General features: G+C 40.1%; 1 protein-coding gene across 1 annotated transcript in view; it reads left to right on the top strand.

The window, feature by feature from the left end:
* The first annotated feature begins 12,038 nt into the window (after positions 1-12,038).
* Positions 12,039-26,799, top strand: part of ABCC12 (ATP binding cassette subfamily C member 12) — a 75,306-nt gene continuing 60,545 nt past the window's right edge. The window contains 2 exon segments of the mRNA XM_065898360.1: positions 12,039-12,060; positions 13,980-14,041. Of these exon segments, the coding sequence (XP_065754432.1) occupies positions 12,039-12,060; positions 13,980-14,041 (84 nt within the window).

Below are 26,799 nucleotides of genomic sequence, written 5' to 3'. Positions count from 1 at the left end.
TCCATAGTTCACAGGCAAAAGAACAAAAATGAGAACCCCAAACCCCTTCCTTTAGCAGATATTTTGTGAACTTCCAACAGCAGCCCAGGAGGTGGAATTCTTATTTCCTGTAAGATCCTGCTAATTAAAAAATTATTGTTCACAAATAATAGCTACTGTTTATTGTTTGCCATGTTTAAGACACTGTGTTAAGCACCTACATTATCTAATCCCCAATTAATTTACAATGTTTGGAAGTTAGTATTCTCATTTTGTAGCTGGAGAAATTGAAATTTAGAGACTTTGAGCTCAGATCTGAGCTTCCTGGGGCATTCGAGCCAGGTGTCTCTGTCTGTCTCTGTTTCTCTCTATGTCTCTATCTCTTTCTCCCTCTCTTATTTCTCCCCCCTCCCTTCTTTCATTCCTTCCTTCTTTCCTTCCTCCCCCCCCCAAACACACATACATGTTTTAAAAAAATTATTAAACAATTTTTTGAGGTTGATTGAGTTCATGCCTTTTATGCTTTACTGCTGAAGGGCAGGAATAGGGAGGATTTCAGAGACTGACTTTGGAATAAAGGCCTCACACAACCTCAGAACTGGAAGATCCTCCAGAGGAGTGGTCCTGAAACTTTGCACCAAGCACAGCATCACAGACTCCTAATACAGGCATGTACATTTATTTACAATGATGTACGGCATATATGTGTATGTCGCTGGACTAACATATCTGTACACACAAAAAGTAGAATTTTTATAAGGATGAGGACAAATTTAGAAAGGATTTCTAATATTTTTATTAGAAATAATAAAATTATTATTAATTTTATATAAATAATATTTATATATTATTACTCCCCCACCTTCCATGAGTGTACGCACCGCCTGGACAGGAGCTTGTCTACCCTTCTCCTAAGGTGGAGTTTCCCTTGGGTGGAGACTGCACAAGCCCTCTCCATCATCCCATGCCACAGTCTGCTGCTCAATAGTGCAAATGATCTTCTTGATGTAGTACGCAAAACTGTCTTGGTAGAAATCCACCGCTGCTAGACCTTCGGTGGACATGGAAGAAAACTGCCCATTGATCTTCCATAAACCCCACAGCTTTTGAATCCGTTTGGAACTTGTGAACCTGAATCTGTGCTGTGTTTCTGAGACCTCCTGGGGTTGTTGTGAAGATCAAGTGATAAAAGGATGCAGAAGTTCCTGATACACAAAGGGCCCTACAAATGTCAAGTAATATTATTAGCTGTGATTTGCATTTATGGAGGAAGGAATGGAGCAAGTAAAACGAGACCCCTTAGACTCGCATAGCGAAAGCCTCTGGGGGCCCAGCCCACCCTGAGGCCAGGGAAGCTTCCTCACAGGAAGGTTTTCCTATACGGCACCGTCTACAGACCCTCCCCATTTCCCACCTCCCTTTCAGGCATGCAGAGTGAGGGCAGCCTCCTCTGTGAATTTTTTAAATTTTATTTTATTGAAGTGTAATTGATTTACAATGTTGTGTTAATTTCTGCTGTATAGCAAAGTGATTCAGTTATATATACATACCTACATTCTTTTTCATATTCTTTTCTATTATGATTTATGACAGGATATCAAATATAGCTCTCTGCACTCTGCAGTAGGACCTTGCTGTTTGTCCAACCTACAAACAACTGTTTGCATCTGCTAATCCCACACTCCCAATCCATCCCTCCCACCCCCCACCCTCCTTGGCAACCTGAAGTCTTTTCTCTCTGTGCCTCCTCTGTGAATTACACCCCCAGGACATGGAGAAGTCAGCCAGCAGTGTGGGGAGGGGGGCGGAATTGACCAGGACAAGAGTAGGAAGAGGCCTTGGCAGGCTTGAAATACTACAGTGAAATTTGTCATAAAATCCATGTGAGTCAGATGAAGAAGGTCTTCTAAGGTGTGTAAATAATTCTTAAAAATGAATCAAGATTTGTTATTGCTGGATTTAGAGATGTGGCTCCCTCCCAACCATTCACTGGCCACTGTGGAATCCTTGAGCCACCTCTGGGCTTGGCACATGTTTTGAGCAAGGCACTGAGGCCAGTCATGAGGACTCAAGAAATTGGAAAAAACCTGTGTCACAGAGTTTGCAAGCATGAAGTGAGATAAACAGGAACATTTTCTATGCAAGAGTACCAGTCCCAGACTTACCTTTCATTTAATTCAGGAAGAAAAATTAAGCTCAGATTGTGTTTTATTTTTGGTTAAATAAATGGGGAATGAATGAATGAAATTTTCTCTGTTTTGAAGATTGGATTCCCTCCATCCCTTGACCTCAGAGTTGCTTCACCTTTGCAGGAACATAGAGGGAGAAATGCTTGCCTTCTGAGAGTCGGGAGACCTGTCTATTCGTCTGAGCTTTGTCCCAAGCCAGTCATGGAAAGCCCTCTGTTCTTTGGCCTCCTCGTCTGTAGAATGGGACCTGGGGGAGGATTTTCTCATCTTATATCAAGGAGTGATGTGATGGGCTGGGGAGGGGGTGGGCTGTGTAATCACATCCCATGAGCTTGGACTGTCACCGAAGGAGTGGGACAGTGTCACAGGCCTGTCCTGGGAGGGGGCAGTGCCCTTTAATGTGGGCAGAGGGAATGTTGGTCCCCCAGGGCTCCCCCCACAAGTGTAGTGGGAGCAGCAGTTGAATGGGGCAGTTGGAGAGGGGGCCTCCAGGCAGGAGGGACAGGAAGCCCAACCTGAGGCTTGTGGAGAGAAGGAGACCCAGGCAAGAGCAGGGCCCACCCTCTGAGCCCCATGGCTTCTGACCCCGCCTCCTCTCCTTCCTGTCCTCAGGGCGACAGCGTTGCCTGCCCAGGTAAAGCTCCTCTCTAGAGCGATCAGCCGCCAGTTAGTGTTGGGGGCCCTTGTCTCCACCCTGGAGACAGGCTGTGATGGGAAACACTGCGTCAAACGTGGCTGCCGACGTGGGAGGGAGCAGAGACCTGGGGCCCCCAGAGCACAAGGGCGGCCTGGGGTAGTGCCATTTGGCAGTCCCGTGGTGTTGCTAAAAAAAAAAGAGTAGAAATGCCAAGACAGGATCTCCAAATCTGATACACAAAAGCCTACAAGAATAAATGAATCCCTTTCACACACACACACACACACACACACACACACACACCTGTTCGCAATTTAGTCACAGGGTTTATTTTTTAAAAGACCTCGAATTCATGGCACCCTTCGTGTGGTTCACACAGGTGTATGGGAGTTCTCATCTTTCTTCAATCTTTTCAGAGCGTCTCTGTAACTGAGCGGATGCCCTCACCTGGAGACCCCATCACAGGTGACCTTTTAGGGCCATCTGGGGATGAGAGGACTTGAGCAAAGCCCCTGCCCTTCCTGCACCCCAGGCTATATGTGCTCTCACCTGCCCGTGCTTCCTTTTGCCCTCTCTTCCCCACCATCCTCCCTCTCCAACACCAGCCCTAGGTCTGGCTGACCCCATGGATACTAGGGACAGCTGGACTGGACAGACAGGAGAGCAGAGGGGAAGGGGCTGAGTAAAGCTTCCCAGATCTTCTCCTCTGAGCTGAAAGATAGTTAGGGGCTGGAGGAAGGGGCTGTGGGATTTGCAGGGGAGGACATGAGACCATCAGATGTTGGTAATTTTGATGGCTTTAAATTAAGAATGGAGTTGTTAAGAGAGGGACAGGGGCCATAATCTCATATCTGTGAAGGATTTTATGATTAAAAGTGTATCTGGGGGGACCTTGAAGATGGCGGAAGAGTAAGACGCGGAGATCGCCTTCCTCCCCACGGATACACCAGAAATACATCCACAAGTGGAACAACTCCTACAGAACTCCTACTGAAGGCTGGCAGAAGACCTCAGACCTCCCAAAAGGCAAGAAACTCCCCACGTAACTGGGTAGGGCAAAAGAAAAAACAGAGACAAAAGAATAAGGACGGCACCTGCACCAGTGGGAGGGAGCTGTGAAGGAGGAAAAGTTTCCACACACTAGGAAGCCCCTCCGCGGGCGGAGACTACGGGAGGCGGAGGGGGGAGCTTCGGGACCGCCGAGTAGTGCACAGCGACGGGTGCGGAGGGCAAAGCGGGGAGATTCCTGCACAGACGATCCGTGCCGACCAGCACTCACCAACCCGAGAGGCTTGCTGCTCACCCACCGGGGCGGGCGGGGCTGCGAGCTGAGGCTCGGGTTTTGGTTTTGGACGGAGCTCAGGGAGAGGACTGGGGTTGGCGGCTTGAACATAGCCTGAAGGGGTTAGTGCACCACGACTAGCCGGGAGGGAGTTCGGGGAAAAGCCTGCACCGGCCGAAGAGGCAAGAGACTTTTTCTTCCCTCTTTGTTTCCTGGTGCGCGAGGAGAGGGGTTTAAGAGCGCTGCTTAAAGGAACTCCAGAGACGGGCGCGAGTCGCGGCTAAAAGCGCGAACCCCAGAGACGGGCGCGAGCCGCGGCTGAGGGCGCGAGCCCCCGAGACGGGCGCGAGCCGCGGCTAAAACCGCGGACCCCAGAGACGGGCGGGAGACGCTAAGGCTGCTGCTGCCGCCACCAAGGGGCCTGTGTGCGAGCACAGGTCACTCTCCACACCCCTCTTCCGCGGAGTCTGTGCAGCCCGCCACTGCCAGGTTCCCGGGATCCAGGGACAACTTCCCCGGGACAACGCACGGCGGGCCTCAGGCTGGTGCAACGTCACGCCGACCTCTGCCGCAACGTCACGCTGCCTCTGCCGCCGCAGGCCGGCCCCGCACGCAGTGCCCCTCCTTCCCCCATCCCCCAACCCCCGGCCTGAGTGAGCCGGAGGCCCCGAATCAGCGGCTCCTTTAACCCCGTCCTGTCTGAGCGAAAAAACAGACGCCCTCCAGCGACCTACACGCAGAGGCAGGGCCAAATCCAAAGCTGAGCTCCTGTGAGCTGTGAAAACAAAGAAGAGAAAGGGAAATCTCTCCCAGCAGCCACAGAAGCAGCGGATTAAAGCTCCACAATCAACTTGATATACCCTGCATCTGTGGAATACCTGAATAGACAAGGAATGATCCCAAATTGAAGAGGTGGAATTTAGGAGCGAAATCTATGATTTTTTTCCCTTTTCCTCTTTTTGTGAAGGTGTACGTGTATGCTCCTGTGTGACATCTAGTCTGTATACTCTAGCTTCCACCATTTGTCCTAGGGCTCTATCCGTCCATGACTTTTTTTAAAAAATTCTTTTTCTTAATAATTAAGTTTAATTGTAATAACTTTATTATACTTTACCTTCGTTCTTTCTTTCTTTCCTTCCTTCCCTCCCTCCTTTAGACAACGAATCACCCCAAATTGAGGAGGTGGTCTCAGGGAGCAGGATTTATGATTTTTCCCCCTTTACCTCTTTTGTGTATGCTTCTGTGTAAGATTTTCTCTGTATAGCTTTGCTTCCAACATTTGTCCTAAGGTTCTATCCGTCCCTTTTTTTTTTCTAAATATTTTTAAATTCAATAACTATATTATACTTTATTTTATTTTTACTGTATCATCTTTCTTTCTGTCTTTTTTTCCTTCTTTCCCTCCTTCCTTCCTTCCTCCCTCCCTCCCTCCCTCCCTCCTTTCTTTCCTTCTTTGCTTCTTTCTTCCTTCCTTCCTTTCCTCCTTTCCTTCTTTCTTTCCTCATACTTCTACTAATTCTCTCTACTTTTTCTCCCTTTTATTCTGAGCCGTGTGGATGAAAGGCTCTTGGTGCTCCAGCCAGGAGTCAGGGCTCTGCCTCTGAGGTAGGAGAGCCAACTTCAGGTCACTGGTCAACAAGAGACCTCCCAGCTCCACATAATATTAAACAGCGGAAATCTCCCAGAGACCTCCATCTTAACACCAGCACCCAGCTTCACTCAACGACCAGCAAGCCACAGTGCTGGACAACCTATGCCAAACAACTAGCAAAACAGGAACACAACCCCACCCATTAGCAGAGAGGCTGCCTAAAATCATAATAAGGCCACAGACACCCCAAAACACACCACCAGACGTGAACCTGCCCACTAGAGAGACAAGATCCAGCCTCATCCAGCACAACACAGGCACTAGTCCCCTCCACCAGGAAGCCTACACAACCCACTGAAACAACCTTAGCCACTGGAGACAGACATCAAAAACAACGGGAACTACGAACCTGCAGCCTGCAAAAAGGAGACCCCAAACACAGTAAGATAAGCAAAATGAGAAGACAGAAAAACACACAGCAGATGAAGGAGCAAGATAAAAACCCACCAGACCTAACAAATGAAGAGGAAATAGGCAATCTACCTGAAAAAGAATTCAGAATAATGATAGTAAGGATGATCCGAAATCTTGGAAGTAGAATGGACAAAATGCAAGAAACAGTTAACAAGGACCTACAAGAACTAAAGATGAAACAAGCAACGATGAACAATGCAATAAATGAAATTAAAATCACTCTAGATAGGATCAATAGCAGAATAACTGAGGCAGAAGAACGGATAAGTGACCTGGAAGATAAAGTAGTGGAAATAACTACTGCAGAGCAGAATAAAGAAAAAAGAATGAAAAGAACTGAGGACAGTCTCAGAGACCTCTGGGACAACATGAAACGCACCAACATTCGAATTATAGGGGTTCCAGAAGAAGAAGAAAGAAAGAAAGGGACTGAGAAAATATTTGAAGAGATTATAGTTGAAAACTTCCCTAATATGGGAAAGGAAATAGTTAATCAAGTCCAGGAAGCACAGAGGGTCCCATACAGGATAAATACAAGGAGAAACACGCCAAGACACATATTAATCAAACTGTCAAAAATTAAATACAAAGAAAGCATATTAAAAGCAGCAAGGGAAAAACAACAAATAACACACAAGGGAATCCCCATAAGGTTAACAGCTGATCTCTCAGCAGAAACCCTACAAGCCAGAAGGGAGTGGCAGGACATACTGAAAGTGATGAAGGAGAATAGCCTGAAACCAAGACTACTCTACCCAGCAAGGATCTCATTCACATTTGATGGAGAAATTAAAACCTTTACAGACAAGCAAAAGCTGAGAGAGTTCAGCACCACCAAACCAGCTTTACAACAAATGCTAAAGGAACTTCTCTAGACACGAAACACAAGAGAAGGAAATGACCTATAGTAGCGAACCCAAAACAATATATAAAATGGAAATAGGAAGATACATATCAATAATTACCTTAAATGTAAATGGACTAAATGCTCCCACCAAAAGACACAGATTGGCTGAATGGATACAAAAACAAGACCCTTATATATGCTGTCTACAAGAGACCCACTTCAGAACTAGAGACACATACAGACTGAAAGTAAGGGGATGGAAAAAGATATTCCATGCAAATGGAAACCAAAAGAAAGCTGGAGTAGCAATTCTCATATCAGACAAAATAGACTTTAAAATAAGGACTATTAAAAGGGACAAAGAAGGACACTACATAATGATCAAGGGATCGATCCAAGAAGAAGATATAACAATTGTAAATATTTATGCACCCAACATAGGAGCACCTCAATACATAAGGCAAATACTAACAACCATAAAAGGGGAGATCAACAGTAACACATTCATAGTAGGGGACTTTAACACCCCACTTTCACCCATGGACAGATCATCCAAAATGAAAATAAATAAGGAAACACAAGCTTTAAATGATACATTAAACAAGATGGACTTAATTGATATTTATAGGACACTCCATCCAAAAACAACAGAATACACATTTTTCTCAAGTGCTCATGGAACATTCTCCAGGATAGATCATATCTTGGGTCACAAATCAAGCCTTGGTAAATTTAAGAAAACTGAAATTGTATCAAGTATCTTTTCCGACCACAACGCCATGAGACTAGATATCAATTACAGGAAAAGATCTGTAAAAAATACAAACACATGGAGGCTAAACAATACACTACTTAATAATGAAGTGATCACTGAAGAAATCAAAGAGGAAATAAAAAAATACCTAGAAACAAATGACAATGGAGACACAACGACCCAAAACCTATGGGATGCAGCAAAAGCAGTTCTAAGGGGGAAGTTTATAGCAATACAAGCCCACCTTAAGAAGCAGGAAACATCTCGAATAAACAACCTAACCTTGCACCTCAAGCAATTAGAGAAAGAAGAACAAAAAAGCCCCAAAGCTAGCAGAAGGAAAGAAATCATAAAAATCAGATCAGAAATAAATGAAAAAGAAATGAAGGAAACAATAGCAAAGATCAATAAAACTAAAAGCTGGTTCTTTGAGAAGATAAACAAAATAGATAAACCACTAGCCAGACTCATCAAGAAAAAAAGGGAGAAGACTCAAATCAATAGAATTAGAAATGAAAAAGGAGAAGTAACAACTGACACTGCAGCAATAAAAAAAATCATGAGAGATTACTACAAGCAACTCTATGCCAATAAAATGGACAATCTGGAAGAAATGGACAAATTCTTAGAAATGCACAACCTGCCAAGACTGAATCAGGAAGAAATAGAAAATATGAACAGACCAATCACAAGCACTGAAATTGAAACTGTGATTAAAAACCTTCCAACAAACAAAAGCCCAGGACCAGATGGCTTCACAGGTGAATTCTATCAAATGTTTAGAGAAGAGCTAACACCTATCCTTCTCAAACTCTTCCAAAATATAGCAGAGGGAGGAACACTCCCAAATTCCTTCTACGAAGCCACCATCACCTTGATACCAAAACCAGACAAGGATGCCACAAAGAAAGAAAACTACAGGCCAATATCACTGATGAACATAGATGCAAAAATCCTCAACAAAATACTAGCAAACAGAATCCAACAGCACATTAAAAGGATCATACACCATGATCAAGTGGGGTTTATTCCAGGAATGCAAGGATTCTTTAATATACGCAAATCTATCAATGTGATAAACCATATTAACAAATTGAAGGAGAAAAACCATATGATCATCTCAATAGATGCAGAGAAAGCTTTCGACAAAATTCAACACCCATTTATGATAAAAACCCTCCAGAAAGTTGGCATAGAGGGAACTTTCCTAAACATAATAAAAGCCATATATGACAAGCCCACAGCAAACATCATCCTCAATGGTGAAAAACTGAAAGCATTTCCACTAAGATCAGGAACAAGACAAGGTTGCCCACTCTCACCACTCTTATTCAACATAGTTTTGGAAGTTTTAGCCACAGCAATCAGAGAAGAAAAGGAAATAAAAGGAATCCAAATCGGAAAAGAAGAAGTAAAGCTGTTACTGTTTGCAGATGACATGATACTATACATAGAGAATCCTAAAGATGCTACCAGAAAACTACTAGAGCTAATCAATGAATTTGGTAAAGTAGCAGGATACAAAATTAATGCACAGAAATCTCTGGCATTCCTATATACTAATGATGAAAAATCTGAAAGTGAAATCAAGAAAACACTCCCATTTACCATTGCAACAAAAAGAATAAAATATCTAGGAATAAACCTACCTAAGGATACGAAAGACCTGTATGCAGAAAATTATAAGACACTGATGAAAGAAATTAAAGATGATACAAATAGATGGAGAGATATACCATGTTCTTGGATGGGAAGAATCAACATTGTGAAAATGACTCTACTACCCAAAGCAATCTACAGATTCAATGCAATCCCTATCAAACTACCACTGGCATTTTTCACAGAACTAGAACAAAAAATTTCGCAATTTGTATGGAAACACAAAAGACCCCGAATAGCCAAAGCAATCTTTAGAACGAAAAAAGGAGCTGGAGGCATAAGGCTCCCTGACTTCAGACTATATTACAAAGCAACAGTAATCAAGACAGTATGGTACTGGCACAAAAACAGAAAGATAGATCAGTGGAACAGGATAGAAAGCCCAGAGATAAACCTACGCACATATGGACACCTTATCTTTGATAAAGGAGGCAGGAATGTACAGTGGAGAAAGGACAGCCTCTTCAATAAATGGTGCTGGGAAAACTGGACAGGTACATGTAAAAGTATGAGATTAGATCACTCCCTAACACCATACACAAAAATAAGCTCAAAATGGATTAAAGACCTAAATGTAAGGCCAGAAACTATCAAACTCTTAGAAGAAAACATAGGAAGAACACTCTATGACATAAATCACAGCCAGATCCTTTCTGACCCACCTCCTAGAGTAATGGAAATAAAAACAAAAATAAACAAATGGGACCTAATGAAACTTCAAAGCTTTTGCACAGCAAAGGAAACCATAACCAAGACCAAAAGACAACCCTCAGAATGGGAGAAAACATTTGCAAATGAAGCAACTGACAAAGGATTAATCTCCAAAATTTACAAGCAGCTCATGCAGCTCAATAACAAAAAAACAAACAACCCCATCCAAAAATGGGCAGAAGACCTAAATAGACATTTCTCCAAAGAAGATATACAGAATGCCAACAAACACATGAAAGAATGCTCAACATCATTAATCATTAGAGAAATGCAAATCAAAACTACAATGAGATATCATCTCACACCAGTCAGAATGGCCATCATCAAAAAATCAAGAAACAATAAATGCTGGAGAGGGTGTGGAGAAAAGGGGACACTCTTGCACTGCTGGTGGGAATGTGAATTGGTTCAGCCACTGTGGAGAACAGTATGGAGGTTCCTTAAAAAACTACAAATAGAATTACCATATGACCCAGCAATCCCACTACTTGGCATATACCCTGAGAAAACCAAAATTCAAAGAGAGTCATGTACCAAAATGTTCATTGCAGCTCTATTTACAATAGCCAGGACATGGAAACAACCTAAGCGCCCATCATCGGATGAATGGATAAAGAAGATGTGGCACATATACACAATGGAATATTACTCAGACTTAAAAAGAAATGAAATTGAGCTATTTGTAATGAGATGGATAGACCTAGAATCTGTCATACAGAGTGAAGTAAGTCAGAAAGAAAAAGACAAATACCGTATGCTAACACATATATATGGAATTTAAGGGGAAAAAATGTCATGAAGAACCTAGGGGTAAGATAGGAATAAAGACGCAGACCTACTGGAGAACGGACTTAAGGATATGGGGAGGGGGAAGGGTGAGTTTTGACAGGGCGAGAGAGAGTCATGGACATATACACACTAACAAACGTAGTAAGGTAGATAGCTGGGGGGAAGCAGCCGCAAGGCACAGGGATATTAGCTCGGTGCTTTGTGACAGCCTGGAAGGGTGGGATGGGGAGAGTGGGAGGGAGGGAGACGCAAGAGGGAAGACATATGGGAACATATGTATATGTATAGCTGATTCACTTTGTTGTAAAGCAGAAACTAACACACCATTGTAAAGCAATTATACCCCAATAAAGATGTTTAAAAAAAAAAAAAAAAAAGTGTATCTGCATTTGACTGATGCGGGGGAGTCCTAAGGAAGGATTTCCAATATGGGCACCAAGGGAAACTGAGAATCCAGTTCTCAATCAAGATATCGTTAATTGTTAATTTTCTGGGTTAGAGAGGCAGAAATGGATCATAATGGAGTAAAATGGGTAGGTGTGGAAAATGTTTCTTCTTGAAATGCAGGTATCTTTTGGCTTCCGTCTTTGGAGAGAGACAAGGATAGAGAAAAATGAATCCACTGTAAGGAGAATGGCAGTGCAAATGTGATGATAAATGATAAGTCACCCAGACCCCAGAGTCAGGGAGACATTAAGGAGTGGTGGAGACTGTGGCAAACTAAAGCACATGTGCCCTGCCAAAAAAGGATTGATGGTCCTCTGCGTGAGCTGACTGTAGCTCATGAGTATACAGAGCTCCTCATTTTTTGACAAAAGACAGAGGTCTTTTTTCTCTTAATGAGATTATCTTTTAATTTTTAAATGTTTTCCACAAGTTCAAAAAATTTAAAAAACTGTGCAGGCCAAATAAAACAGACTTGCAAGTTGTATGCAGTCCATGATCTATGAGTTTGTGTCCTCTGCCCTAAAATGAGAACTTACTGCTTCTGCCTTTTCTGGTCTATTGAAGTCAGGTTAGGAATACCCCACCAGCAAGCAAAGGGATACACCAGGACCACTTTTCCATCTCCTGCCATCTCGCAGATGCTCTGAGTGGAAAATGGCAAGCCAGGGACAGATTCACGATGGTTGCAGGCGCCCTGGCTTGTGCGTGAGGCTCATCAGCGCCCCCCACCCAACCCACCCCCACCCCATGACTGCCAGCAAGCAGATTTCTTGCTCCAGGCAGCTCCTTACTCCTGGCAAAGGATGGCACGACAGATGGGGATAAAGACGTTAGCCAAAGCAGGCTTCCTGATTTTAAAAGTCTCATTTTCCCCCTGGGGCTGCCAAATTTAGCAAAGTGCCATTCCAGCTGCGGTGTTTCCAAGTGGTCTTAGGTAATCGTAACTCTGCATTCCCTGTGCAGTGCTCAAGGAGGTTACCTCCCAGCCCTAATTTCCTATGCACTCTGATTACCCAAACCCAGCCAGGGAGGCCTGGTGTCCTGCGTTTGGCATCTTGGAGTCCAGACCCCTTAAGACAAGCTGATGACAGCTTGCTGCCAGGCCTCTTTGCCATTAGAGAAGTGAGGACAATAATAGAAGTGATAGGAGGGTTCTCCACAGGTGGGGAGGCCCAGCCTCTCAGAAGGAGGATCAGAACTGGAGGCACTGGGGACGTTTAGCCTGCACAAGAGAGGAATCGCACATGGGTTGCTAGGGGTGAGCAGAGGGACACGGCTATTGTCTTCACGTATGTGAGGGCACATAAAGAGGGCATAAATGTGATCTGCATGGACCCTGAGGGCAGAGCAACTGTGGCACGCAAATCGCTTTCAGTTCCACAGAAGGAAAACAATTCATCCCCTGTAGGGCTATTTCTTTAAAAAAGGTTTAACTTTTTATTTTGAAATGATTTCAAATGTATAAAAAGTAATAAGAATGATGCTAAGAAATCCTAACTACTCTTCACTCTGATTTGCAAATTAACATTTTGCCACATTTGCCTTAACATTCTCTCTCTACGCATAATCATTATTTTTCTGAAAAATGTGAGAGTAAATTGCAGACATTTTGCTCCATTACCTCTAAATACTTCAATATGTATTTCCTCAGAATAAGAATGTTCTCTTCCATAATCATAATCATCAAAATTATCAACTATAAAATTGTACAATTATCAACATCAGGAAATTTTACTCTGACATAATAATCTTATGTAACCTATGATCCATCTTCAAATTTCAATTGTCCCAATAACATCCTAACTTTTTTCCTGGTCCAATACAAGACTGCATATTGCTTTTAGCTGTCACGTCTCTTGAGTTGCCTTTATCCTAGAATGTCTCCTTGCCTTTCTATGTCTTTCATGTTGCTGACAGCTTCAAAAAGCACAGCCAGTGGTTTTGGTTTTGTAGAATGTCCCTTTGGATTTGTCTGATATGTCCTCGTGACCAGATTCAGGTTATCCATTGTTTGCAGAAATACTGCATGAAGGCCGTCTTGAAAAGAATGACTGGGGTCTGTTGCCAAGCTTGTTCAATCAGTCTGCTTGGCCAGAAGGAAATTCTCACTCAGGACACTGAGTTTGTCATGTCTGATGTCTTCTTGAATTTTTAAAATTCTTGGATTCTGTGATTCTCTCTCCCCCAAATATTTTCAGAACTTGTAGTGAGCTCTTTCTTCATCAGCTAATCGGCTTTCCTACCTCTGCTTTGCTCACTCTAAACTTCTGTGCAGCCCTCAGGGCACTGCAGGCAGGGAAGTGGCCCAGAGGCCGTGGGAAGCTGTGGGCAGATGTCTGGGCCCACAGCGTGGCTGTTAATGACCCATGCTGTGGCAGTAACAGGGAGGATGGGGATTCTCTGCATACAGGAGCATCCCGAGAGACTCTGCATCCAAGGCTGTGCCTGTGAGCCGATTTCCCTCCTCCAGCTTCTCTGGCCAGAGATGGATTGCGTATACTCAAGGAGCCAATGAGCCATCCAAGGGTGAGAGGCCAATTTCTTTACTTTTCTCAGTCGGAGCGTCCCTGCAGAAGCAGGTGTCAGCCCCCCTGCCCCTCCCCCCACTGTCTTCCTGCAGCAAAGCCCGAGAAGCCAGGAGAGCATGGTGCTTTGGTTACGGGAGCTGTGAAGGGCTTTCTGGTAAACAGACAATCAAAGTCTTGTGGGAGAGGCTCCTGGGGGACTTTGACCCAGGGTTGGGCCTGTGCAGGGGTCAGCAGGCTGCTGTCCACATAAGCAGGAGCAGATCTAAAGCCCTTCACTGCTGTTCCCAGCCTTGTCGCTCTTGACTCTTGCCCAAACCTCATGCACGTGGTTCCCTTAAGAGTCTCACTACGCCCGCACCACGCACCCAATCTCAGCAGAACGTCCCACCTGGGCTTTCCCTCAAACTCTCCTTCTCTCCTCTCCTCCGCTTCTAACCACCCAGCTCTAGCCTCACTTCCAATTAGAAGTCCTCCCTAAACCAATCCTCTTCCCAGACCGTCCTGATCATTCCTTTCGCAGAACTTGGGTAGCACAGGGGATCTGTATTACTCTGTGATGCTGAGTACAGACAGCCCAGTCCCAGGGTTTATATTCTTAAATACATGATTAAATATCACAATGTCATGGGATAATCCCCACATGACCTCTTGATCCCATTCCTTTACCTCCCATAGGTAACCAGCATCTTGAAATCGGTGTGTATCTTTCTAATTCATTTTTTAAAAAATAAACTTTATTTTTAAAAACAGTATTATATTTACAGGAAAATTGCAGAAATAGTACAGAGGGTTCCTCCTCTTATTAACGTCTTATATTAGTATGATGTATGTGTTATGATTCCATATATGTTACTATTCAATAGTAAAAATGAATGAACTAAGTCCACACATCATCCTATGTGAATATCGTAAATCAAGAGAGAAAAAAAGCAGGTTGCAGGAAAATTTATTCACTCTGATAACCATATGTTAAAGTTCACATACTTGCAAAACAGTAATATATTCATTTACTGTTAAATATGTTCGTAGTAAAATCCCATTTCTCCAAATAGCCCTGATTCCTTTTATTGCGGAATGGTATTAGAAACCAAGATCTGGGCACCGGGTGTGTTCTGTGTTACTGGGATATATGTATCTTGCTTTTCTCACTTATCAATAAATTGTGGAAACTCAAAAAAAAAAAAATTAAGATCAAGAAGAGAAGCAACATGCTGGTATAAATGTGATTCATTTAACTACAAAGAATTAGTACACAGAGTTTACAAAGAATGTGCAAATAAGTCAATAACAAAAACACAATCAATTAGGAAAGTGGACAAAAGATATAAGCAAGCAATTAATTCACAGTTGAGCCAAAGAAACACATACAAAAATGCTCAACCCTTTGGGCTTCCCTGGTGGCGCAGTGGTTGAGAGTCCGTCTGCCGATGCAGGGGACGTGGGTTCGTGCCCCGGTCCGGGAGGATCCCGCATGCTGCGGAGCGGCTGGGCCCGTGGCCGCTGAGCCTGCGCGTCCGGAGCCTGTGCTCCGCAACGTGAGAGGCCACAACAGTGAGAGGCCCGCATACCGCAAAAAAAAAAAAAAAAAAAAGCTCAACCTTTGAGTATCAGGGAAGTGTGAATTAAAACCACAATCACAAAAAGAGCTATTTCTCATTCTTCAGATTGGCAATATTAAAAAGCCTGGAAATTGTCTGTCTTAGCATATACGTAGAGCACCATATATAAAAATAAATTCAGAACTCTTAAACTCTGCGGGTGGGAGTATAATTTGTCTGAAGCAATTTGGTGTTATCCGGTCAAGTTGAAGATTACCTTACTAACATTGCCAGCAATTCTCTCCCTTAGGTATATACGTGCTCTGAACAAATTCCGCCTGTGGAAGGAGTCACCTACAGAGTGGCCGCCAACTTTGCCTGCTCCCTCCCACCGTCCTCACAAGTTCTCACCTACCTCTGCTAGCCTCTCTTCTCTCATATTCACTGATGTCAACGAAGTTCAATTTAGAAACAAACAATCCACAAAGGATAGACTCTCATGCACAAAATATCCTTGTGGCCCCTCTTCAGGAATATTTGTAGCAGCTCTGTTTGTAACATCTTAAAACACCCATCAGTAGGAAAATGGACGAATTGTGTAATATGGATACAGTATGTTACTCCATGACTCATTTATTTTGTAACTAGAAGTTTGTACCTCTTAATCTCCCTCACTATTTCGCTCACCCTTGCCTCCCTCTGGCAAGCATCTGTTTGTTCTCTGTATCTGTGAGTCTGTTGCTATTTTGTTATGTTTGTTCATTTGTTTCGTTTTTTAGATTCCACGTATAAGTGAAATCACATGGTATTTGTCTTTCTCTGTCAACTTATTTCACGTAGCATAATACCCTCTAGGCCCACCCATGTTGTCACAGATGGCAAGATTTCATTAAGTGAAATAGCTGGATGGTATGGTAGTTCTATGTTTAATTTCTTGAGGAAACTTCATACTGTTTTTCGCAGTGGCTGCACCAATTTATATTCTCCCCAACGGTGCATGAGGGCTCCCTTTGCTCCACGTCTTCATCAACACTTGTTATTTGTTGTCTTTCTTATGATGGTCATTCTGACAGGTGTGAGGTGATATCACATTGTGGTTTTGATTTGCATTTCCCTGATGGTTAGTGATGTTGAGCATCTTTCCATGTGCCTGTTTGCCATCTGTATGTCTTCTTTGGAAAAATGTCTATTCAGGTTCTCTGCCCATTTTTTAATTGAGTTGTTAGATTGTTTGATGTTGAGTTGTAAGAATTCTTTGTTTATTTTAGATATAAACCCCTTACCAGATATATTGTTTGCAAATATCTTCTCCCATTCAATAGGGGGCCTTTTCATTTTGTTGATAGTTTCTTTTGCTGTGCAAAAGATTTAGTTTGATGTAGTCCCACTTGTTTATTTTTTATTTTGTTTCTTTTGCCTGAGGAGATATAACCAAAAAAAATATTGCTAAGGCCGGTGTCAAAGAGAATACTGCCCTTGTTTTCATCTAGGAGTTTTATGGTTTCAGGTCTTATATTTATGTAAGTCTTTAATCCATTCTGAATTTATTTTTATATATGGTGTGAGAAAGTAGTCCAGTTTGATTCTTTTGCATGTTGCAGGCCAGTTTTCCCAACACTATTATTTTATTGAAGAGTCTCTGTATATAGTACCATGTCATCTGCAAAGTGACAGTTTTACTTCTTCCTTTCCAGTTTGGATTCTTTTATTTCTTTTTCTGGTCTGATTACTGTAGCTAGGACTTCCAAGGCTATAATGAATAAAAGTGGCAAGAGTGGGCATCCTTGTCTTGCTCCTGATGTTACTGGAAATGCTTTCAGTTTTACACCATTGAGTATGATGTTAGCTGTGGGCTTTTCACATATGGCCTTTATATTATATTGAAGTATGTTTCCTCACTTTGTTGAAAGTTTTTATCATAAATGGATGTTGAATTTTGCCAGAAGCTTTATCTGTATCCATTGAGATGATCATATGATTTTTATTTTTAAATTTGTTAATGTGGTGTATCACATTGATTGATATGTGGATATTGAACCACACTTGCATCCCTGAGATTAAATCCCACTTGATCATGGTGTATGATCCTTTTAATGTATTGTTGAATTCGGTTTGCTAATATGTTGTTGAGGATTTTTGCATCTATATTCATTAGTAATATTGATCTATAATTTTCTTTTCTTTTTTTTTGCGGTACGCGGGCCTCTCACTGTTGCGGCCTCTCCCGTTGCAGAGCACAGGCTCTGGACACGCAGGCTCAGCAGCCATGGCTCACGGGCCCAGCCGGTCCGTGGCAGTGGGATCTTCCCAGACCGGGGCACGAACCCGTGTCCCCTGCATCGGCAGGCGGACTCTCAACCACTGCACCACCAGGGAAGCCCTATAATTGTCTTTTTTTATGGTGTTTGTCTTCTTTTGGTATCAAGGTGATCCTGGCCTCATAAAGCATTCCTCCCTCTTCAATATTTTAGAAGATATTGAGATAGTTGTTAACTCTTCTTCAAATGTTTGGTAGAATTCACCTGTGAAGTCATCTGGTCTTGGACTTTTGTTTGTTGGGAGTTTTTTGATTACTGATTCAATTTCATTAGTGGCAACTGGTCTGTTCATATTGTCTGTTTCTTCCTGATTCAGTCTTGGGAGAGTATACATTTCTAAGAATTTGTCAATTTCTTCTAGGTTGTCCATTTTATTGGTGGATATTTGCTCATAGTAGTCTCTTATGATTGTTTGTATTTCTGTGTTGTCAGTTGTAACTTCTCCCTTTTCATTTCTGATTTTGTTTATTTGGGCCCGCTTTTTTTCTTGATGAGTTTGGCTCAAGGTTTATCAATTTGTTTATCTTTTCAAAGAACCAGCTTTTAGTTTCACTGATCTTTTTTTCTGTTCTGATCTTTATTATTTCTTTCCCTTTACTAACTTTGGGTTTGTTTGTTCTTCTTTTTCTAGTTCCTCTGGGTGTAAGGTTAGGTTGTTTAGTTGTGATTTTTCTTGTTTCCTGAGGTAGGCTTTTATTGTTATAAACTTCCTTCTTTGAAGTGCTTTTGCTGTGTACCATACATTTTGGATCATTTCATTTTCATTTGTTTCCAGGTATTTTTTATTTCCTCTCTGATTTCTTCAGTGGTCCATTGGTTGTTTAGTAGCATATTGTTTAGCCTCCAAGGGTTTGCGTTTTTTGCAGTTTTTTCTTGCAGTTTATATCTAGTCTCATAACTTATGGTCAGAAAAGATGCTTGATATGACTTCAATCTTCTAAATTTATTTGGACTTGTTTTGAGACCTAGCATGTGATCTATCCTAGAGAATGTTCTATATGCACTTCAGAAGAATGTGATCTGCTGCTTCTGAATGAAATGTTCTGTATACCTATTAAGTCCCTCTGGTGTAATGTATTATTTAAGGCCAGTGTTTCCTTGTTGATTTTCTGTCTGTATGATCTGTCCATTGTTGTAGGTGGAGCGTTAAAGTCCCCTAATGTTATTGTGTTACTGTCAATTTTCCCTTTTATGTTTGTTAATATTTGCTTTATGTATTTAGGTGCCCCTATGTTGCTTGCATATATGTCTACAATTTTTATATCTTCTTGTTGGATTGATCCCTTGATCCCATGTAATGTCTTTCTTTGTCTCTTCTTACAGTCTTTGTTTTAAAGTCTATTTTTCTGATATATGTATTTCTACTCCAGATTTCTTTTCATTTCCATTTGTGTGGAATACCTTTTGCCCCTCACCTTCAGTCACCTTGTGTGTGTGTAGATCTGAATTAGGCAGCATGTATATAGGTCTTATTTAGGTATCCACACTCTATGTCTCTTGATTGGAGCATTTAGCCCATTTATATTTAAAGTAATTATGAATAGGTATGTACTTACTGCCATTTTGTTAACTGTTTAGGGGTTGTTTTTGTAGTTCATTTTTGTTCCCTTCTTTTGCTCTCCTCCATTATGATTTTTTTTTTTTTGGGTGGTACGTGGGCCTCTCACTGCTGTGGCCTCTCCCGTTGTGGAGCACAGGCTCCAGAGGCGCAGACCCAGTGGCCATGGCTCACGGGCCCAGCTGCTCCGTGGCATGTGGGATCCTCCTGGACCGGGGCACGAACCCGTGTCCCCTGCATTGGCAGGCGGACTCTCAACCACTGCGCCACCAGGGAAGCCCCCCCAAATTACCTCTTTTGATTAATGACTTGTCGCTGTTGATGTTTACCTTGATCAGTTGGTTGGAGGTAATGCTTATCAGGTTTCTTCATTGTAAAGTTACTCTTTTTTTTCCCTTTTCCGTATTTACGGTACTCTTGGAAGCACTGTGTCCATTGGATAAAGCTGTTCCTCAAAAGGCTATGGGTTGATAATTCTGATACTGTTAGCATGGTTTTTTTTCATCCTTTTATTTTTCAACCCATTTATGTCTTTATATGGAATGGATCTCTCATAAGCAGCATATCACTGGGTATTGCTTTTATATCCAATCTGACAATCTCTGATTTTTAATTGAAGTGTTTACTCCATTTATATTTAATATAATTATTGATTTAATTGTGTTTATGTCTGTCAGCTTGCTATTTGTCTTCTATTTGCTCTTTCTCTATTCCTCTTTGCCTATATTTTTGGGGGGTTAATCTACAATTTATTGCTCCATTTTATTTCCTAGAATGAATTTGTAGCTTTAAGTCTTTATTTGTGTGTGTGTGTGTGTGTGTGTGTGTGTGTATGTGTGTGTTTTCTAGGGCTAACGCTATGCTATGGCTTTATATTTTCATGTGTGTTATTGTGTGCTTATTTCTCCCTCTTTGAGGAGAGGAGTTGTCTTAGACTTCTCTCATATCATCATTATTCATTCATTCATTTATTCATTTGACATATTGTTATCAAACATCTACTGTGTGCCAGGGACTTCTAAGTGTTAGAAATATAGCTGTGAATCAGACAGATATGAAGCCCACAGTTTGCTTGGGGAAATAGATAAGCAAGTAGGAAGGTTTTCCCAAAGGAGGAAATGTCTGAACTGAGCCTTGAAGGCTGAGCAGTGAAGTGCAAGCTTCTTCAAGTGAAGGGAGTAATGTTAGGTCGTTTCAGGTGGTGGCAGTGGTGACTGCAAAGACCCAGAGGCAGGAGCAACTGGCAATTTGCTCAGGGAGCAATAAGCCATGCAGCATGGCTGGAGCATCGTGTTAGGTGAAGCAAATGGGAGTGGAATGTGGAGTATGGTGCAGGTTGGCAAGAAGTTTAGGGAGTACCTATTGGATAACTTCTAATTTTTTTCAGGAATATAGAGCTGCATCCATGATATTCATGTCTTTAATATTCACTAATCAAATGATTGAAGAGATTTTGAACAGAATTATTGCCTCTAAAACATGTGCCTTGTCCAGTTGTCTATAATGCCTCAGTTTCCACTTTGGGGGATTTCTCTTTTTGAGGTGAAGACATTTTGATTTTCAAATTCTATTATAAAAAAGAATTATTCCAGAGGAGTGCTTTTTGGAATATAATATAAGCAAGGGATTTTCTAAGGTTATTGGAGAAGAGAGTGTGCATCAGTTTACCTATATCTAGACTGCCTCAGATGAGAAAGTGTTACTCATTTTACATATACTGTCCCCCCACTCTGGCTTTATTGAGATAAAATTGGTATATAACATTGTGTAATTTTAAGGTGTACAATGTGTTAATTTGATACATGTATATATTACAAAGTGATTACCACAGTAGCATTAGTTAACTCCTCTATCTACTCACATAATTACTATTTCTTTTTTTATGGTGAGAACATTTAATATTTACTGTTTTAGCAATTTTCAAGTGTATAATACAGTATCATTAACTATAATCACCAAAATGTACATTAGACCCCCCAGATCGTATTCATCTTTTAACTGGAAGTTTGTATCCTTTGACCAGTGTTTCCCTGTTTCTCCCCCCACCCCCAGCCCCAAGCCCTGACAACCACTATTCTACTCTCTGTTTCTATGAGTCAGGCATTTTTAGCTTTTCCATATAAGTGATGCCAAAGAGTATTTGTCTTTCTCTGACTTATTTCACTTAGCATAATGTCCTCAAGTTCTATCCATGTTGTCTCATATGGCAGGATTTTCTTCTTTCTCGTGGTTGACTAATATTCCATTGTATACACAGTTGACCCTCGAACAAAGCAGGGGTGGGTGGCACTGACACCCCATGCAGTGTAAACTCATGTACAGTTGTCCGTTGGTATCCAAGCGGCATTTGTTCCAGAACCTGGCACAAATATCCAAGTCTGCAGATGCTCAAGTCCCATAGTCAGCCCTCTGTATCTGTGGTTCTGCATCAGTGGATTCAACCAACCCTGGATCATGTAATACTGTAGTTAAAGAAAAGAACTGGATATAAGTGGGCCCACACAGTTCAAACTGATGTTGTTCAAGGGTAAACCATATATACACTGCATCTTCTTTATCCATTCATCCATAGATAGATACTTAGGTTGTTTCCATATCTTCATTATTGTAAAGAAAGCTGCCATGAACGTGAGGGAGGGTGCGGATATTTCTTTGAGGTCCTGATTTCATTTCCTTTGGATATATACCCAGAAGTGGGATTGCTGGATCATAAGGTAGTTCTATTTTTAATTTATTAAGGAACCTCCATACTGTTTTTATAGAGGCTGTACAAATTTAGATTCCCACTAACCATGCTCAAAGTTCCCTTTTTTGTATATCTTTGCCAACGCTTGTTATGTCTTGTCTTTTTGATGATAGTCATTCTCACAGGTGTGAGTTCTTATGTTCTCATGATTTTGATTTGAATTTCTCTGATGATTAGTTATGTTAGCACTTTTCTTTGTACTTTATGACCATTTGTGTGTCTTCTTTGGAAAAATGTCTATTCAGTTCCTCTGCCCATTTTAAAATTGAATTTTTTTTGTTTTGTTACTGAGTTCCTTATATATTTTGGATATTAACCACTTAGACATATGATTTTAAAATTTTTTATCCTTTTCCATAGGGTACTTTTTCATTTTGTTGATTGTTTATTTTGCTGTGCAGAAGCTTTTTAGTTTGATGTAGCCTTACTTAATTATTTTTGCTTTTTATTTTGCTTGTGCTTTTGGTGTCATATTAAAAAAATAATTGCTAAGACCAATATTAAGGAAATTTTTCCCTTTTTTTTCTTCTAGGAGTTTTATGGTTTCAGGTCTTATGTTTTAAGTCTTTAATCCATTTTGAGTTAAAATTGTGGGTGGTGTAAGATAGGAGAACAATTTAATTCAGTATGTGATTATGCAGTTTTATCAACACTATTTATTGAAGAGATTATCCTTTCCCCCTTGAGTATTCTTGACTGTCTTGTCAAATTTTAGTTGACAGTATATGTGAAGGTTTATTTCTGGGCTCTCAATTATGTTCTATTGGTCTGAGTCTATTCTTATGTCAGCACCATACTGTTTTGATTAATAAAGCTTTGCAGCATACTTTGAAATCAGGAAGTGTCATACCTCCAATTTTGTTCTTCTTTCTCAGGATTGCTTTGGCTATTTAGGGTCTTTTGTGGTTTCATACAAATTTTAGGACTGTTTTTTCTATTTCTGTGAAAATTTCCATTGGAATTTTGATAGGGATTGCATTGAATATATAGATGGCTTTGGGTAGTATGGACATTTTAACAACATTAATTTTTCTGATCCATGAACGCAGGATATCTTTCCATTTGTGTCTTCTTCAATTTCTTTCCTCCAAGTCTTGTAATTTTCAATGTACAGATCTTTTACCTCCTTGATTAAATTTATTCTTAAGTACTTTTATTGTTTTTGATGCTATTGTGAATAGGATTATTTTCTTTATTTCTTTTTCAGATATTTTGTTTTAGTGTATAGAAACACAACTGGTTTCTATATGCTGATTTTTTTATCCTACAATGTTACTAAATTTGTTGATTAGTGCTAATGGTTCTTTTAGTGGAGTTTTCAGAATTTTCTATATATAAGGTCATATCATCTACAGAGACAATTTTACTTACCAATTTGGACGCCTTTTATTTCCTTTTCTTGCCTAATTGGTATGGCTAGGACTTCCAATACTACGTTGAATAGAAATAGTGAGAGTGGGCATCTTTGTCTTTCTGATCTTAGATGAAAAGCTTTCAAACTTTCTCCACTGAGTGTGATGTTAGGGGTGGGCTTGTCATATATGGTCTTTATTATGCTCAGGTACTTTTCTCCTATAGCTAATTTGTTGAAAGTTTTTATCATGAAAGGATGCTGTATTTTGTTAAATGTTTTTTCTACATCTATTGAGATGATCATATGATTTTATCTTTTATTCTATAAATGTGGTGTATTAATTTATTGATTTGTGTATGTTGAACCATCCTTGCATCCCAGGGATAAATCCCACTTGATAATGATATATAATCTTTTAATGTGTTGTTGAATTCAGCTTGCTTGTATTTTGTTTATATTATTTGCATCTATATTTATTAGGGAAATTTGCCTGTAGCTCTTTTTTTTTCCTTTCTTGTAGCATCCTTATCTGGCATTTGGGAGTGTTTCCTCCTCTTTAATTTTTTGGAAGAGTTTGAGAAAAACTGTCATTAACTCTTCTTTAAATATTTGGTAGAATTCACTAGTGAAGCCACCTGGTTCTGGGTTTTCTTTGTTGAGAGATTTGTGATTACTGGTTCAATTGCCTTACTCATAATTGGTTTGTTCAGATTTTCTATTTCTTCATGATTCAGTCTTAATAAGTTGTTTGTTTCTATGAATTTATCCATGTTCTCTGTTAGACAATTTGTTGGTATATAATTGTTCATAGTCTCTTATGATCCTTTGTATTTCTGAGGTATCAGTCCTAAGGCCTACTCTTTCTTTCCTCATTTCTTCTTTTCTTAGACTAGTTAAAGGTTTTTCAATTTTATTTAAAAAAAAAAAACTCAGCCTTTGATTTCACTGGTCCTTTCTATTGTTTTTCAATATTGTATTTCATTTATTTCTGCTCTGATACTTATTATTTCTTTCATTCTGCTAAATTTATTAGGCTTAGTTTGTTCTTTTTTTAGTTCCTTGAGGTGTAAAGTTAGATTGTTTATTTGAGATCTTTCTTTTTTCTTAATGTAGACATTTATCACTATAAACTTTTACCTTGGAACTGTTTCTGCTGCATCCCATAGGTTTTGGTATGTTTTGTTTCCATTTTCATTTGTTTCAAGATATTTTTTATTTCCCTTTTGATTTCTTCTTTGACCCATTGGTTGTTCAGCAGTGTATTGTTTAATTTCCACATATTTGTAATTATTTTCAGCTTTCCTTCTGCTATTGATTTCTACTTTCACACTACTGTGGTCAGAAAAGATACTTGATATGATGTTAATCATCTCAAATTTGCTAAGTCTTGTTTTGTGACCTATCATGATCTATCCTGGAGAATGTTCCATGTGTACTTGAGAAGAATGTGTGTTCTACTGCTGTTAGTTGAAATGTTCTATATATGTTTGTTAGGTCTATTTGATCTAAAAGATAGTTCAAGTCCAATGTTTCCTTATTGATGTTTTGTCCGGATGGTTTATTTAATGTTGAAAGTGGGGTACTGAAGTCCCCTACTAATATTATATTATTATTCATTTCTCTCTTCACATCTGTTAGTATTAATATATTTAGGTGCTCCAATATTAAGGATATATATATATCCCCAGTATAATTATTATATCTTCTTAATAAAATTACACCTTTATCATTATGTAATAACCTTTATCTCTTCATATATTTTTTGGCCAAAAACCTATTTTTTCTGATATTAGTATAACTATTCAGCTCTTTTGGTTTCTACTCTCATGGAATATCATTTTACATCCCTTCACTTTAAGCCTACATGTGTCCTTAAAGCTGAAATAAGTCTCTTGTAGGCAGCATATAGTTGGGTCTTGTTTTTTCAAATCCATCCAGCCATTCTATGCTTCTTGAGTGGAGAATTTAATCCATTTACATTTAGAGTAGCTATTGATACATAATGACTTTCTAGTACCATCTTATTGTCCTCTGGCTGTTTTGTAGTTCTCTTGTTCCTTTCTTCCTCTCTTGCTGCCTTCTTTTGTGAACTGATGATTTTTTGTAATGTTATGATGTGATTCTTTTCTCTTCATCTTTTGTGAATCTACCATAGGTTTTTGCTTTGTGGTTACCATGAGCTTACATAAAACATCTTACAGATATAATAGTCTACTTTATGCTGATAACAACTTAAGTTTTCGCATACAAAAACCATACTATTTTATTTCCCCCCTTGTGTTTTTGATGTCATAATTTACCTCTTTTATATTGTGTATTCATTAACAAATTATTTCAGCTATAGGTTTTTTTTAATACTCTTGTCCTTTAGCTTTTACACTAGAATTGAATGGTTAACACATTACCATATTATATTAGTATCATATTCTGAATTTCATTATATACTTTTTACCAGTATGCTGTATATTTTCATATGTTTTCAGAATACTAATTGGTATCCTTTAATTTTAGCCTGAAGAACTCCTTTTAACGTTTCTTGTAAGGTAGGTCTAGTGGTGATGAAGTCCTTCAGCTTTTGTCTGGAAAAAATTTATCTCTCCTTTATTTGCGAATAGTATCTTTGCCAGATAGAGTATTCTTGGTTGGCATTTTTTTCTTTCAGTGCTTTGAATATACCATCCCACCCTCTCCTGACCTATAATGTTTCTGCTGAGAAATCTGCTAATACCTTTATGGGGATTTCCTTGTACATAACAAGCTTCTTTCCTCTTGCTGCCTTTTAGATTCTCTCTGTATTTGATTTTTGACAGTTTTATTAAAATGTGTCTTAGAGAGTATCTCTTTAAATTCAGTTTGTTTGGTGACCTATTTGCTTCATGAAATGGGATATCAAAATCTCTAGTATTTGAGAAGTTCTCAGTCATTATTTCTTTAAATTAGTTTTCTAGCCCCTTTTCCCTCTCTTCTCCTTCTGGAACTCCAATAATTTGCAAATTGTTTCCTTTGGTGGTATTCCATATATTATGTATGCTTTCTTCACTCTTTTTCCTTTGTTCTCCTCTGTCTGGATAATTTCAAATTTCTTGTCTTCTAACTTACAGGTTCTTCCTCCTGTTGATACTCTCTATTACAGTTTTCATTTTATTTGTTGTATTCTTCAGATCCAGCATGATTTTTTGGTTCTTTTTAATGATTCCTATCTCTCTGTTAGACTTTTCATATGCATTTGAAGTAGTAGTCACCTCCTCCAGTCTTTACTAACTGCCTTTGGGAGAGAAATACCTTCTGTCAGCCCTGCTAGGGACACTGAGGTTTTCTCAGACGTTCTGTGGATTCCCCTGCAAAATTGCTCTTGTTGGACAGGGATCAGGGAAGAACAAATGAGGTATGTCTTAGTC

The sequence above is a fragment of the Phocoena phocoena genome, chromosome 20, assembly GCF_963924675.1.
Source record: "Phocoena phocoena chromosome 20, mPhoPho1.1, whole genome shotgun sequence".
NCBI lineage: Eukaryota > Metazoa > Chordata > Mammalia > Artiodactyla > Phocoenidae > Phocoena > Phocoena phocoena.
This window is presented reverse-complemented; position numbering and strand designations above follow the sequence as displayed.